We start from the raw sequence: 13994 nt of genomic DNA on the forward strand, positions 1-13994 counted from the left end.
GGGGGCAATGGGAGCGGGGCTGGGGGGCAGCGGGCACGCACGGACCGCGCGCATCGGGGCGATGCCATGGCAGCGCCATCCTTCGGGCCCCAAACCGCTCCCTGCTTATTGTCCACCAAAAGGCGATCCTTCACCCCGACCCTGGCTTGCATCACCCCGTCATTGCTCGTGTTGGTTACCCCACGGGGACCCCGGCACCCCGCACAGCCCCAACACCGATGGGTGCTGCAGGGCTGCTGCTGCCCCAGCGCTCAGCCCCCAGCAAAGCTCTACGGGGGCTGATCCTCACTTAATCAACTGATTTGCCATCACATGAACGGCTTTTTCTCGGAATGAATGAGACTTAGTGTTCTCCTTTTTATTTTTTTTCTCCCTCTCCCACCCCCCACAAAGGGCTTTCCCTGCCCCAAATCCCTCTTGCTGGGATGGATCTGCCCCGAGCGTGGCTTAGGGTGGGGGTATTTGGGGTGCCCCATCCCCACCTGCTGCCCCACCCCTCCACCCCCATTCTCTCAGTGGCTGGGATTTCAATGGGAGTTTTCTGATTTTCCCCGTTGTGGCCATGCAGCAGGAAGCAGCACAGATCGTGCAAGGTCGCAGGAAAAGTAACCATGGCAAAGGCACCGTGTGCCCAGGCAGCTCCCTGCTGTGCCCAGGGACTGAGGAGTCGTAGAATAGAATCATAAAAATGGTCCGAGGTCCCCTGTGCCAGAGGGAGAGGAATCCAGCCCCAAACTTGAATCTTCTTGCAGGCAAATGGATTTCTAACGAAGGAAAAACTTGAATCTCAGTTCCCCACTTATTGCTAATGAGTCTCTGATAAACTCAGGGTGTGCTGCCCCAATGGTAATGGGGTGGGAGCATAGGGCAGCGTTATCCCCCGTCCTTTTAGCCTTGTGTGCAATGCTTGTGGCTTTGCCCTATTGTTTGTTTCCCACTGGACGGACCCCAAATCCCCATCGCACCGCCCGGGGCTGGGACATGTCCCCTTGGCACCAGGCTGGACCCAGGCAGGGGGATTTTTCCTCCTAACTGGATTTCCCTCCATGCAGCTGGAGCCTGCGATGCTAATCCTCTTTTCTGCCATATGGCCGCTGGCTGGATTGAAATATGACTCAATTAATTATTGCCAGGAAAACCCCAGGGCAAAGTCTTTCTCCAGGAGGATGCTTGGAGGCGCTCCGGGCATTGTTTTCCCACCCCATGCCACGGGCTATGGAGGCAGACTGTTCCCTTCCCACCCATTTTGGGGCTTTTCTTGCCATTTCCATCCCCTTGCTTGCTTACCAGCAGCACGCTGCCAGCTGCCACCTGTGACACCAAGCATGGCGATCTCAGCTCCGTCTGAATCCCCAGCCCCAGGGGCTGGCATCGCGCTCCTTGGGGTCAGGGCATGGCATCCCAGAGCAATGCGGGTAGTGCTGCTGGAGAAACCCAATGATGAGGATTGTTGCCAATCCCCAACCCATCCGACACCTCCACCACCCAATGCTGGAGCTCAGTGCGTGGCAACGTCTCCAACTTGGCACGGCACGGCGCTGCCTTCCGCCCAGCCCCACTGATGCACCCGCCTGGATTTTGCTGCTTTGGCCTCAAAACGGCGGCGGCCGAGGCATCACTTCTCCCTTTGAAAACCCGTGAGTCATGGGAGGAGGGAAGGCAGAGCCGCGCATGCAGTTTCCATAGCAATTGGGACTGGAGAGGCGGCACCCAACCCGCGGCCCTACAAACGCTGCCTGGCCCCACTAGCACTGCTGGAAGGCTATGGAGCCCAGTCCCACACTGGTTCCAGGGAGGGGTCATATCTGGGCCTTTCCATCTCCATTTTGGGGTTAGGAATCAGGGGACGGCTGTGGGAAAAGCATCATTTTTGGCATGAGTTGTGTCAGTGCTCAGCAGGACGTCTCGTTGTGCCTGGAGTGGGATCAGAGCGTGCGCCCATGACACGCACAAGTGGGAGAGGCGAGCAAAGGAACCGGGGTGTGAGGTTAATTTTCTTGCTTCTCAGCCTCTTTTCTGGCTGTTTTATCCCTCTGGGTGGCAGCGGGGGGGATGGCTGGGAAGGCAGCTGGGTGCTGCGTCCCAGGCCATGGGATGCCATGGGATGCAATGCAAGAGTCTTCGTGTGAGCTACATGTGAGAAGGATGAGGTCTGAAATAATGCATCTCCTCCATTTCGTGCAGCCAAAATCATTTTTTCCACATAGTGAGTAGAGAAAAAAATAATAACAAAAAAAAAAAATTCCTGAAATGGCATCGTACCAAACCTTACACCTCCCCACCTTGCCGTTTGTTGGTAACAGCGCTGACAGCTCTTGGGCAGCAGCAGCTGGGTGAGATGCAGGGAGTGGCAACCACGCTGGGTTTTAAGGGCATGGTGAAAGGACCTCTCCACCCCCAGCACTGTGCTTGGGGGCGCTGATGCTGGTCTGGGTGTGCTTCACCCAGGGACAGGAGCACAGTCTGAGGCGCTGTGCTCAGTGGATCAACTCCTTGAGCTGAGCTGCTGTCTTGATTTAACAGGCTTAGAGCTCTCCTTGCATGAGAAGGAAAGTTAGCTCCGTGACTTCTGTAATGCTCCCTGGGAGCTGCTCTTCCTGGGTCTGTAACAGGGCTGTAATTCAGCTTCCTCTTTGGAAGCTCATCAAGCATCCTGAGCAATGAATGCCATGCAATCCCAGCAATGGGAAAAAAAACCAAAGCCATCACAGCACAGGATATTCCCACTGCAGCTCCCAGCAGACCCCGCTGTGCTGCTGCCTCACCCCAGCGCGCTGCCCTGCACCGCTCCTGCTGCAGCATCCTCCCTCCTGGGGCTGCAAAGTTCCATCACAACACAGCTGAGGGTTGAAGCCTTGCAGGGATATGAGCCACGAGCAGTTCTGCTCGAGGGAGTTGTGCTGGGAGAGCACCTGGAGTTGAAGAATGGGATCAGCTCCTTGGTGCGGGCGCTTCCCCGGCTGGCACGTTGGGGAACACGCTGACAGCGCCTGGATGGATTCATGGCACTAATTATAGGGCTTGTCAGCGCTGTCGTGTCACTGCTGCTGTGTTGGTAAAGCTATGCTTCTTCAGTGATGGGAATAGGGACAAATTCTGCAGTTGCATCAGTCCCCATATCCCAACCCATGTCCCATGTCCCAACCAATATCCCATGTCCCAAACCATGTCCCATGTTTCAGCCAATGATGTCCCATGTCCCAGCCAATATCCTGTGTCCCATGTCTCAATCCATGTCCCAACCAATATCCCATATCTCAACCCATGTCCCATGTCCCAACCAATATCCCATGTCCCAAACCATGTCCCATGTTTCAGCCAATGTCCCATGTCCCAACCAATATCCTGTGTCCCATGTCTCAACCCATGTCCCAACCAATATCCCATGTCCCAATCCATGTCCCATATCTCAACCAATAACCCATGTCCCATGTCCCAACCCATGTTTTAGCCAATGTCCCGTGTCCCATATCCCAACCAATATCCCGTGTCCCATGTCCCAACTCACATCCCATGTCCCAACCAGTGTCCCAATCCATGTCCCAGCTCACATCCCATGCCCCAACCAATGTCCCACGTCCCAGCTCATAGCCATAGGGCCCCAAGGGCAGGCGTGGTGTCCATGGCAGTGTTGGAGAATTGTGCTTCTTAGACCATTCTCTATCAGAAGTGAGACGTTCAGCCACATTTTTTTGGTAGTTTTGTAGGGAATTAGCTGCAGCAAGGAGGGAAGCGAGGTGCAGGATAGGGTGCTGGAGGTGGGTGCCTATACCCCATGGCACTGTAGGGTCTGGGTGCTTTCCCACACTCTGGGATCACTGCATCGCTGTTTCCAAACCTTCCTGCATCCTCTTGGAGGAACACCAGCACGTCTGAGCCCCTGAGGCACAAAGCAATGGGAGAAATTCTCTGTACCTGGATTTTGAGCTGGGTAGTGTTTCTGTCCAAGGGGGTTATCTTGGAAATTGCCTTTGAGAGGCTTTGGGGAGTCCTGAAGCATGCCCTAAATACACCAGGAGCTGCACAAAGCCCATCGGGTGAGCGGGTTCCCTCTGTAGCTGCTCGGCAGCACAACTCATTACACTCCCTGCTCTTCCTTCTTATCTCATGGAGCCTCTCACCACCTCCATACAGCATCACTCACACACAGCTGTGCTGGGTGTTGCTGTGACTGCACCCACTCGTGGACATGTTGGCTCCACACACACTTTGGGATGTCCATGCTCCCTCCTGGGGTCCCACTGTCCGTGCAAAACCCACCCCACTGTCACATTTTTGAGCTGGAGGCTTTGACTCTGCTGGATGTTGTGCCTTGTTTTATGGTTAACATTGGCTCCCAGTGCTCCTGCCTGCCTGGCTCTTGGTTTTGACCCATTTTGACTGGAGTTGGATGGGGAGAGTGCATGGGGGGGATGCAACACCTCAGAGAAAGAGATCACTGTCCACAAGAAACATGGAGATGTGGCACTGAGATACATGATGGGGTGGCTTGAGCTTGGACTTGGAGATCTCGGAGGTCTTTTCCAATCTGAACGGTTCTGTGAGAGAAATGGGCTGTTCTGTAAATGGAGGTCAGGCCAAAGGGTAAATGATGGCACTGCTGGGATGCTGTGCTATGGCAAGGAACTCCAACTGAGATTTTGGCTTCTGCCAGGCTGGGTTGCGTTGGCCCAAGAGCAGGTGGCCATGGGAAGAGCTGCCCAAGGATCTGCCCCTTCATTTTCATGGAATCATAACATGGATTGATTTGGAATGGACCTAAAAGATGTTCTTTCCAATGCAGAATATTCAGTGTTTCTATGATTCAGTGATTTAGGCTGGACTTTTCTGGTCCATCCACTGTGAGTTCCATGATCATGCCAACAGTCACTCTCTTTTTGTGGCACAGGGATACCTGTCCAAGTCTTCTCCACACAGCTCTACATGCGTTCTGGGGGCTCCTACCCCTTTGTTTGGGGTCAGCAGCCCTCCACAACCCGTAAAAACTACTCAGAGCTCTTCCCATCAGCTCTAGGATTGCGTCTGCACCTGGAGGAGCTCTTCTCCTGCTGGGAAGGTTTGAGCATTAGCAGGGTCCCGTGTGAGCCCATGGCCTGGGTAGGACCTATGAAGAGCTGGTGGCCTCAGGACCTGTGCTCCAACCTGCCTCAAGGACAGCATTTCCAAAGGGCTTTATGTTCAATTATTTAATGCTGGCCTGTTTGTGCTCCATCCATTGTATTTTTAATGCTGTGATGGTGTTTGTGCGGTGCTCAGAGTGCTGGTACCATCAAAATACATTGCATTATTTATCAGCTGATTTAATATAATTGCTGCTCAGCCTGGCATCCTCACCGGGGGCTGGATCCATGTCTGCTGCTTCCTGGCTGATGCTGGAGGGGGAACGCAGCCACCCCCAGGAGGCACAGACAGCAAATGAGGCACATGCTGATGGGTTTAGAGCTTATATCTGAGCCCTGTGTAAATGCTCCCATCAATGGCTGCAAAACTTAGTCTGGCTTGGAAGGGATGCTGCTCCTTCATCCTACACGTAGCTGAAGCCCAGCTTCCAAAAGAGCAGCTGGCTTCAGTGGTTTCTGCAGCTCAGGCTGGCAGCGATACAGGGAGCAGCAGCAAGACGGATGCTGAGGAGCCAGTGGGCAGGAAAAGCTAAAATGCATTGGCTGCAGGTTGTTCTGAGTGGCTAAGGAGATGGGGGTGGGCATGGGGTGGAATAACTGAGGCATGTGGGGTGTGCAGCAGGGCCAGGGTGAGAGCTGTGGGTCCCATCCTGCCATGCATTTGTCATGCGTCCTCATCCCCACTGCAGCGTGGGATGGAGGGATGGATGGAAGGAGGGAGGGGAGGAGGGAGGGAGAGAGGGATGGATGGATGGATGGAGGAGGGAGGGAGGGATGGATGGAAGGAAGGAGGGATAGAGGGATGGAGAGAGGGAGGGAGGGAGGGAGGGAGGGAGGGATGGATGGAGGGATGGATGGAAGGAGGAAGGGAGGGAGGGAGGAAGGAAGGGATGGATGGAGGTAGGGATAGAGGGATAGTGGGATGGATGGATGGATGGATGGATGGATGGATGGATGGATGGATGGAGAGATAGGGGGATGGGTAGAGGGATGGAGAAAGGGGTGGATGGATGGATGAAGGGATGGATGATGGACAAATGGAAAGATGAATGGATGATGGATGGATGAATGGATGGATGGATGGATAAATGAATGATGGAGGGAAGGATGGAGGTATGAATGGATGATGCAGGGAAGGATGGAAGGATGGATGACAGATGGAGGGGTGACAGATGAAAGGGTGAGCTGTGTGGGAAATGCCACCTTGCACTGCTTTACTCAGAGTTTCACATATATTCTTTGCCTTTGCATTTTTCCTTTATTTTTTTTACAATGCTTTGTATTGCAATTGCGAAACCACCGCTCCAGCAAGTAGCTCCTGGGTGGTTTTCTTCTTCTGCCTGTGCAATAACAGTGTTCGCTAAGTATGTGTCACTTCACAACGCAGCAAGAACGATGTTTGGTGTCACATGCAGTGCATTGACTCAGCAGGAAGTGTGGCAGGAACGCAGCGGCGGCGGCTCGGCGTTTCCGGCAGATTATTGTCAATAACACTGTGAGAAAAACTGGGTATCAACAAAGGAGAAAATGCTCTGTGTGCGTTTTAAGGGGAAAACAGGCCGGTGAGGGACTGGGGCTCTGTGGGAAAATCAAGATGCTGCGTCTTGGGATGTGCTGAGACCAAAAACCTTTGTCTCAGGAGCTCCTGCTCCAGCTGAGCCCCCTGCTTGTATCAGAAGGGACCCAGGTGTGCAGGCTGCCCTGTAATCACTTTCTGCTTTCGCCTGGAGGCTGCAGCAAGCAGATCCCAGCAGCAGAAGTGCTGTGGAACGGAGGCAATGTGGGTCAGACGAGGAGCAGCAGCAGCAGCAGCCGCCTACTTCTGGCTCACCGGCCCCGCTGACCCCATTTGCAGCACCACTTGTCCGTGGGAAACAGCTCGGTGTGCTCCTTGGGTTGTAGTGCAATCAATCATTGTTCAGCATCACAGATTATAAAGGCACGGGGATTCGTTTTTCCTGTTTTCCTTTCTTCCCCCTTCAATTGGAAACCTGCTAAAATCACCCACGTTCCGCCGTGATCCTCCTCTTGCTGCTTAGGGTCTGGCCATCAGCAAACTCTTCAGCAGCTATCTTGCATTTGCAGGTTAGCCATAGAGAGATTTGCCCCGCAGCTCATACACAAAATGTAGCAGATCTCAGCTACCTCCAAGGGGTGCTTGTGTGGTGCATCTCAAAGGCATCTGCTTGCAGCGCTGGGGATGCTTAAAAAAAGAGAGGTGAAGGACAAGGGAGGAAGGAAAGAGGAAAGAGAAGGGGGGAAGAAAAGAGCAGAGAAAAGATAGGAGGAAAAAAAGACAAAAAAAGGAAGGAAAAGTAGGGAAAAAGGAAAGAAATTGTGAAAAAGAGAGAGAAAAGAAAGGAAAGGAATAAAAAAATAAAAGAGAGAAGGAAGGGAAAACCACCTCCCACCCTCCTGCCTTGATAGTGATGGAGCGGGGATGGGGGAGGATCAGTGCTCAGCAGCACTGGGGCTTTGCTCCACCGTACAGGATAGACTGTGACCTGTTTGATGTATTTGAAGCTTGAAATAGTTCCTTATGAGTAATGTGGTTCAGGTGCTTATCACTAATTAATTCATTCTTTCATAGCGTGGATACCTAATTAAAGCAGTCTAAGGTAATTCCGGAGGGGTCTGAAGCTAAAGGGATGGTTAATGGGGTTGTTTCTGTGCTGATGCAACCCTTGGGGCAATTCCCAGTGGCTGGAAGGGTTTATTAGGTTCTGTGTGGCTGTTACTTAAAATAAAATTCCAATAAAGGTTTGATTTGGGTGAAGTCATCGGAGACAGCAGCAAGGCTCCCACGGCACAGCTGGGCTTCTCTGGGCAAAAAGGTGATGTAAAAAGGCACGACTTTGTGTCATGGCACCCCAGGTCCGTGCCCTCATTCCAAGTCTCATTTTGCACCTCCTGTTAACGCCTGTGTCTTGATGCTGGGAAATACTTGAGAGCCACAATGGGGTGGGAGCTGGAATTTCTGAGCAAGCTGAATTTATTTTAAGGTCAACTTGAGTTCTTTTGGTGATGGCATCAAGAAGTGAAAGAACCAAGAACTCAATGATGTGATGCTTAGTCTAATGAATGAGTGATGTGAGTTTTCTAGTGGTCTCCCCATAGTAGAAATGGATGTTTGAAATGAGGGGTTCTGATGTCTCTTGTTCCCAAAGAAGACCAGCTAGGCCAGGAACCCATGGGTCAGGCCGTGGCCAGGCTGTGGGACGCACTGAATAATGGTGGAGTAAAACAATGACCCAGGGTCTGCCTCACAGCAGAACCTTCTGCCATGGGAAAGAGGCTCATAAACTGGTCTGGGTTGGAAGGGACCTTAAAGACCACCTGGTCCCATTCCTCTGCAATGAGCAGAGACACCCACAGCTCCATCAGTGCTCAGAGCCCCGTCCAGCCTGACCACCTCTCAGGGCAACCCGTGCCAGTGCCTCACTGCCCTTATTGCAAACAACTTTTTCCTTATGTCTACTCTAAATCTCCCCTAAAATAGAATCACAGAATCACAGAATCACAGAATGGCCCGGGTTGGAAGGGACCTCAAGGATCATGAAGCTCCAACCCCCCAAACCACAGGCAGGGCCACCAACCTCCACATCTCACAGCAGCCCAGGCTGCCCAGGGCCCCATCCAACCTGGCCTTGAACACCTCCAGGGATGGACGGGGCATCCACAGCCTCTCTGGGCAGCTGTTCCAGCACCTCACCACTCTCACAGCAAACAACTTCCCCCTCACATCCAACTGAAATCTGCCCTCCCTCAACTTCAAACCATTTCCCCTTGTCTTGCTGTTATCTCCCCTTTCCAAGAGCTGACTCCCCTCCTGTCTGTAGGCTCCCTTTAGGTACTGAAGGCTGCACTGCAGCTTCTCTTCTCCAGGCTGAACAAGCCCAGCTCCCTCAGCCTGTCTTTGGAGGGGAGGTGCTGCAGCCCCCTGATCATCTTTGTGGCTCTTCTGGACCCTCTCCAACACCTCCCTGTCTTTCCTGTACTGTGGGCTCCAGACCTGAACACAGCACTGCAGATGGGGCCTCACAAAGCAGAGCAGAGGGGGACAATCACCTCCCTGTCCCTGCTGGCCACCCCTCTGCTGATGGAAAAATAAGAGGCTGCTCAGCTGAGATGGGTGGGTGATGCAAAGCTCAGACTCAACCATCACTTCCCCAAGGCTGTGAGGGACCCAGGGGGAGAAATCCAGTAGTGTGACCCATGTGAAGATGTCCGCTGATGGGACACACGTGTCACCTTGGGGCAGGGCCAGGAGAAGCTGTTGCTTTGCAGCTGGGGCACTGCTGTTTTTCCGTGCAGCGTTGGATGTTTTTTGGGAGTTTCCGAAGCTGCGTGTTCTCTTCTCAGTCCAGCTGCGTGACAATAAAACACAAGCATAAAAATAAAATGTCAGCAGCAGAGAGCATTTCTTACCTCTTTTGGACTCTCTTTACCCCCATATATAAAGGATAGAGGCCAACAGCTGCTTGCAGAAGTGGGAATTGGATGGTCTTCAGGGTTCCTTCCAACCCAAGCCATTCTCTGGTTCTATGATTCCATAATTTATGCTGTGCTGGGTTTTTTTCCCCCCAAACAGAGTGCATTTCCTTTTCCTGGCAGCTCCTGGGGCTCTCTCCTGCTCTGGGAAACATCCCTTCACCCCCATCATCTCTTAAGAAAACAATAACAAAAAAAAAAAAAAGAAGAATAAAAGGAAGTTGAGGTTGCTTTCAGTTTGCCTTCTCTTTTCAAGCATTAGGGCACGTGTGAGAAAACAACAACCCGAGATTCTCACTTCTGTATGCCATGCAAAGGTGAAAGGGAAGGCTCTTGAGCAGGGCTCCCAAAACGCTCTGGGTGGGTCTGCCCTATGCTCTGGTTCATGTCTGCATGCAACCCTGTGCTCTGCTTTGGAGGAGTCTTTCCTGAGCTGCCTGGGATGGGATGCACTGCTGTCCTGCTCCACTGCCTCCATACATACCCTATATAGGAGATTCTGGTTTTGTGGTCATGAATGGATGGATCAGAGCATTGCTCCCGATACAGACACATCCAACAACGGGCTTTTCATCCCATGCACTGATTTCAGAGGAGAAAACTCATTGGGAACCTCCCACCCTGCACCAGTTTTGGAGGACAAAACTCATTGGGAAGCTCCCTGTTGTGCCTCACGCCATGTGATGTGCATCACTTGATGCTGGCTCTGCTTTTGGGGTGAAATGCAGTAGCATGGGGCCACGCAGGGCTAAGGTCATAAAATTAGAGTCATTTGAATTGGAATGGACATTGAAAGGTCACCTGGTCCAATTCCCATTCAGTGGACAAAGGGCAGTGGGTTCTCTGCCCCCTCCATTCCAGTGATGGGAGCTCAGAACAGCACCAAACCCTGGATATGGACACACTGATGGCATCAGGGCTGGCCCCCCACTTGTCACCTCGTGCCTGTCTGCTACCAGCATGATAATGAAGCTGTTGCCATGGAAACAGGTTCATTTTCACCCTTTAATTTCTTTCTTACTTTGCTGTTGTGCCTCTGACCCATTGGCTGCTGTTTGGTGATTTCCATGCCACGTTGGGCACTGGGCAACAAAACGTAGGTTGGGAAAGGGAATGCAGGTTTCTGCTCTTTTCTTTCTGTCTGTAGCATTTTTACAGCTTTCGATGTATATTTAGTCATTCTTTTTTCAATGGAGCAGCCTGTTTTTAGAGTCGACCTTTAGCATAAATAAGAACTGTGGAGATGATTCTATGATTCTATAAGGCTGAATCCCTTTAAAGCGATACCAAAGTGCCTGTGACAGGTCTCTGGGCTCAGACATTTCACTGCTGGGTGTTGCTCACTGATGCCCATGCTCCAGAGAGGTGGTTGGGTCACCATCCCTGGAGGTGCTCAAGAAACGTGCAGATGTAGTTTCATGGTTTAGTGGGCAACGTTGGTGGTAGGTGGGCAGTTGGACTAGATGATCTTAGAGGTCTTTTCCAACCTTAATGATTCTGTGATTGTAATATTCTATTCCAAAAAAGCACTGAATTTCTCAATGGGCTCTGCTTAATGGAGCACGACTGATGTATTCGAATGTTTTCTCCTTTCCCCAGTCAGAAGAGATCCCAAAAATTGAGATCTTCCCCTGTCAGTTGGGCTTAATCTCAAGTTGATATGGGAGGAGAAAGGAATTCTCCTCAGTGCTTAAAAAGCAGCACTTTAGTGGCGAGTATTGAGTTTGAATACCCTAAATCGGTGACTTTCATTGCAGAATGGGCTGTCTGAGAGCACATTTTGCGTTGGGTTGGGTCTCAAAGGCAGCATCATCCCTGCTTGGAACACCAGCAGCTTTGCAAAACATAGAATCACAGAATCATTCAGGTTGGAAAAGACCTCTATGATCCTCAAACCCAACCCCAGCCCACCCCACCATCCCACTGCCCACATCCCTCAGTGCCACATCTCCACTGCTCTGGAACACCTCCAGGGATGGTGACCCCACCACTGCTGGGCAGCTGTCAGCTCTTATGGAGAAGAAATTTTGCAGCTCTGCGCAGTGAATAGCCCACAGCCCCTCTGCACAGTGCCCAAGCATCAAATCAACCCAAGAGCCTGAGCTGTAATCACAGCCCAGAGCCTGAAAGAGACAATATCCAGGTACTGTACACCATAAACATCATTAGCATGGAAGTCAAACACCATCCTTACTCATTAACCTGCAGTCTGCAAGACAGGAATCCTATTATCCAGACGCACTGCACTGCAGATGTGTGGTGGCTTCGCCGTCCCCACGCGGTGCCACGGAGCCCACAGCTCTGTGCCACTGCTGACAAGAGGTACGGAGCCCTTAGGGCAAAGAGAGCTTAGGGAATTCCTGCTGATTCCTCTGGGAAACTTGCCAGCAGCCCTCAGATATTTGCCTGCTGACCTGAAACCTCTTCCTGTGCTCAAAGTCTCACCGCACGCTGAGTGTCACTGTGGTCTGTCCGCAGTGCTGCTGGGAGGCGGAAGGAAGCCCTGAGCCCTGGGGCCAGAAATAAAGCTATCACTGCAGCCATCTGAGCAGGTTGGTTTTTAATTTCTCTCCATTTCCCTCTTTCTGTAAAGGTGTCGAACGCTGAAGTGGAGCAGCTGTTGCCCTAAGGACAGCCAGCACCAGTGAGACCCAGCTTTGGTAAAGCAACGCTGCCCACACTGAGCACTGAGTGCTGGGAGGGAGGGTGGTTCTGGGTGCCCGGCTGGGGCTTCCAGAGAGTAGAGGATGTAGTGTTTCTGTGGTAAATATGTTATATGGCAAATAGTTTATGTTAGGTATATAGGGTATATAGGGCATATGAGTTACATGGGGTATATGGAAAAACATCAACTGTGAAGCTGGCATGGCCACACTGAGCATCCCTTGTCCATCTGGGGTGGAAATCTTGAGCAATAGGAAACTCTACATCCTGTTTGGCATCTGACAGCTGGAGCTGGCAGCAGGGGTGGAGCAAAGCAGCTCTACACAGCCATCCCATAACACGTATGGCCACCCCACATACCCCGGCTACCCCCAAAGCCACTGGTCCAGAGGGCAGGTGGCTGGGGGAGGCAGATGCAGCCCCGTTTCCTTCTGCTTTGTTGCACTGCAGCTTTTCTTGTAATGCCCCCTAAGCATGGCTAATAGGGGCACGCATCCAGCAGCGATGCCCATGGAGGATCGTGGCTTTCTGCCCTTGCCCAAATGCAAACCTGGTCTGCATCTCCTCCCCTCACATCCATATTCATACAGCCCAGCTCTAACACCTCCACACCCCAAATACAGCCCTACCAAACTGCTTTTGGGATTTCAGGGATTCCAGGCTCTGTGTTGAGCCCCCCATCCCCGCTCCTGCCTGCTGCCCGACCGGGGTGTGCCCGGCGTGCCGATGGCCAGCAACAACACCGCGAGCATCGCGCAGGCACGCAAGCTGGTGGAGCAGCTGAAGATGGAGGCCAACATCGACAGGATAAAGGTGATGCAGCCTTGGACTCGTTGGGCACGTAGAGGGATGCTGTGAGAGTAGGTCAGAATGATATTGCAGGAGCCATCGGATGTGGTGGCAGAATGTGGTGGGTATGGAGGACGTCTGTCCCAGTGGCACCATGGCCATCCTGTGGTCATCTCGTTAGCCATGGGAGGTGATTGCCTGGAGAAGTTCCCATGGGGTGGGATGTGCCATTCTCACGGTGGGATGTTCTGTCCCTATGGTGGAATGGCTCAGGGACATGGCTTAGTGGGCATGGTGGTGATGGGTCAATGGTTGGACTAGATGATCAACTTCAGTGATTCTCTGATGCTATTATTCTATGATTCAAGGCGGGATGTCCCATCCTCAAGATGAGATGTCCCATCCTCAAGGCAGACGTCCCATCCCCTGGATGAGATGTCCCATCTCCAAGATGAGATGTCCCATCCTCAAGATGAGATGTCCCATCCCCAAGGCAGGATGTCCCATCCCCAAGGCAGGATGTCCCCCATGCCACCTGTCCCCAACCCATGGCTCCTTCTCTGCAGGTATCCAAGGCAGCGGCAGACCTGATGGCATACTGCGAAGCTCACGCCAAGGAGGACCCCCTATTGACCCCCGTCCCGGCCTCAGAAAACCCCTTTAGAGAGAAGAAGTTCTTCTGTGTGATCCTGTAAAGCCTCAAGGAGCCTGACGGGCACTCAGGCCACCCTGAACACTGATGTAGAGTTTTTAGGAACGGGGACGACCTGCTAGTCCACAGAATTTAAACAAAAATAAGTAAAATACACGGCCTGGAAGCTACAGAGATGTGCATGTTTAAAGAATCTGGCCGCCTTTGGGGGATATAAGATGATCCGCATTGCGAGGCAAAAGATCTGAAGTCTGTAGAGTTGCCTAGAAAGAAAAAAA

At 52.2% G+C, this 13994-nt stretch overlaps 1 protein-coding gene across 2 annotated transcripts; it reads left to right on the forward strand.

Moving 5' to 3' along the window:
* Positions 1-11638: 11638 nt before the first annotated feature.
* On the forward strand, positions 11639-13994 carry GNG2 (G protein subunit gamma 2). Of its 2 annotated transcripts, none has more exons than XM_019616030.2 (3): positions 11639-12163; positions 12927-13088; positions 13631-13994. In XM_019616030.2, the coding sequence occupies exons 2-3, from the start codon at positions 13002-13004 to the stop codon at positions 13757-13759; spliced, it is 216 nt and encodes a 71-aa protein (XP_019471575.1). In that variant the 5' UTR covers positions 11639-12163; positions 12927-13001; the 3' UTR covers positions 13760-13994. The 2 variants fall into 2 exon arrangements, with proteins under 2 accessions (XP_019471575.1, XP_003206900.1); XM_003206852.2 differs by lacking the exon at positions 11639-12163 and adding an exon at positions 12180-12271.

This window comes from Meleagris gallopavo, chromosome 5 (genome assembly GCF_000146605.3).
Source record: "Meleagris gallopavo isolate NT-WF06-2002-E0010 breed Aviagen turkey brand Nicholas breeding stock chromosome 5, Turkey_5.1, whole genome shotgun sequence".
Taxonomy (NCBI): domain Eukaryota; kingdom Metazoa; phylum Chordata; class Aves; order Galliformes; family Phasianidae; genus Meleagris; species Meleagris gallopavo.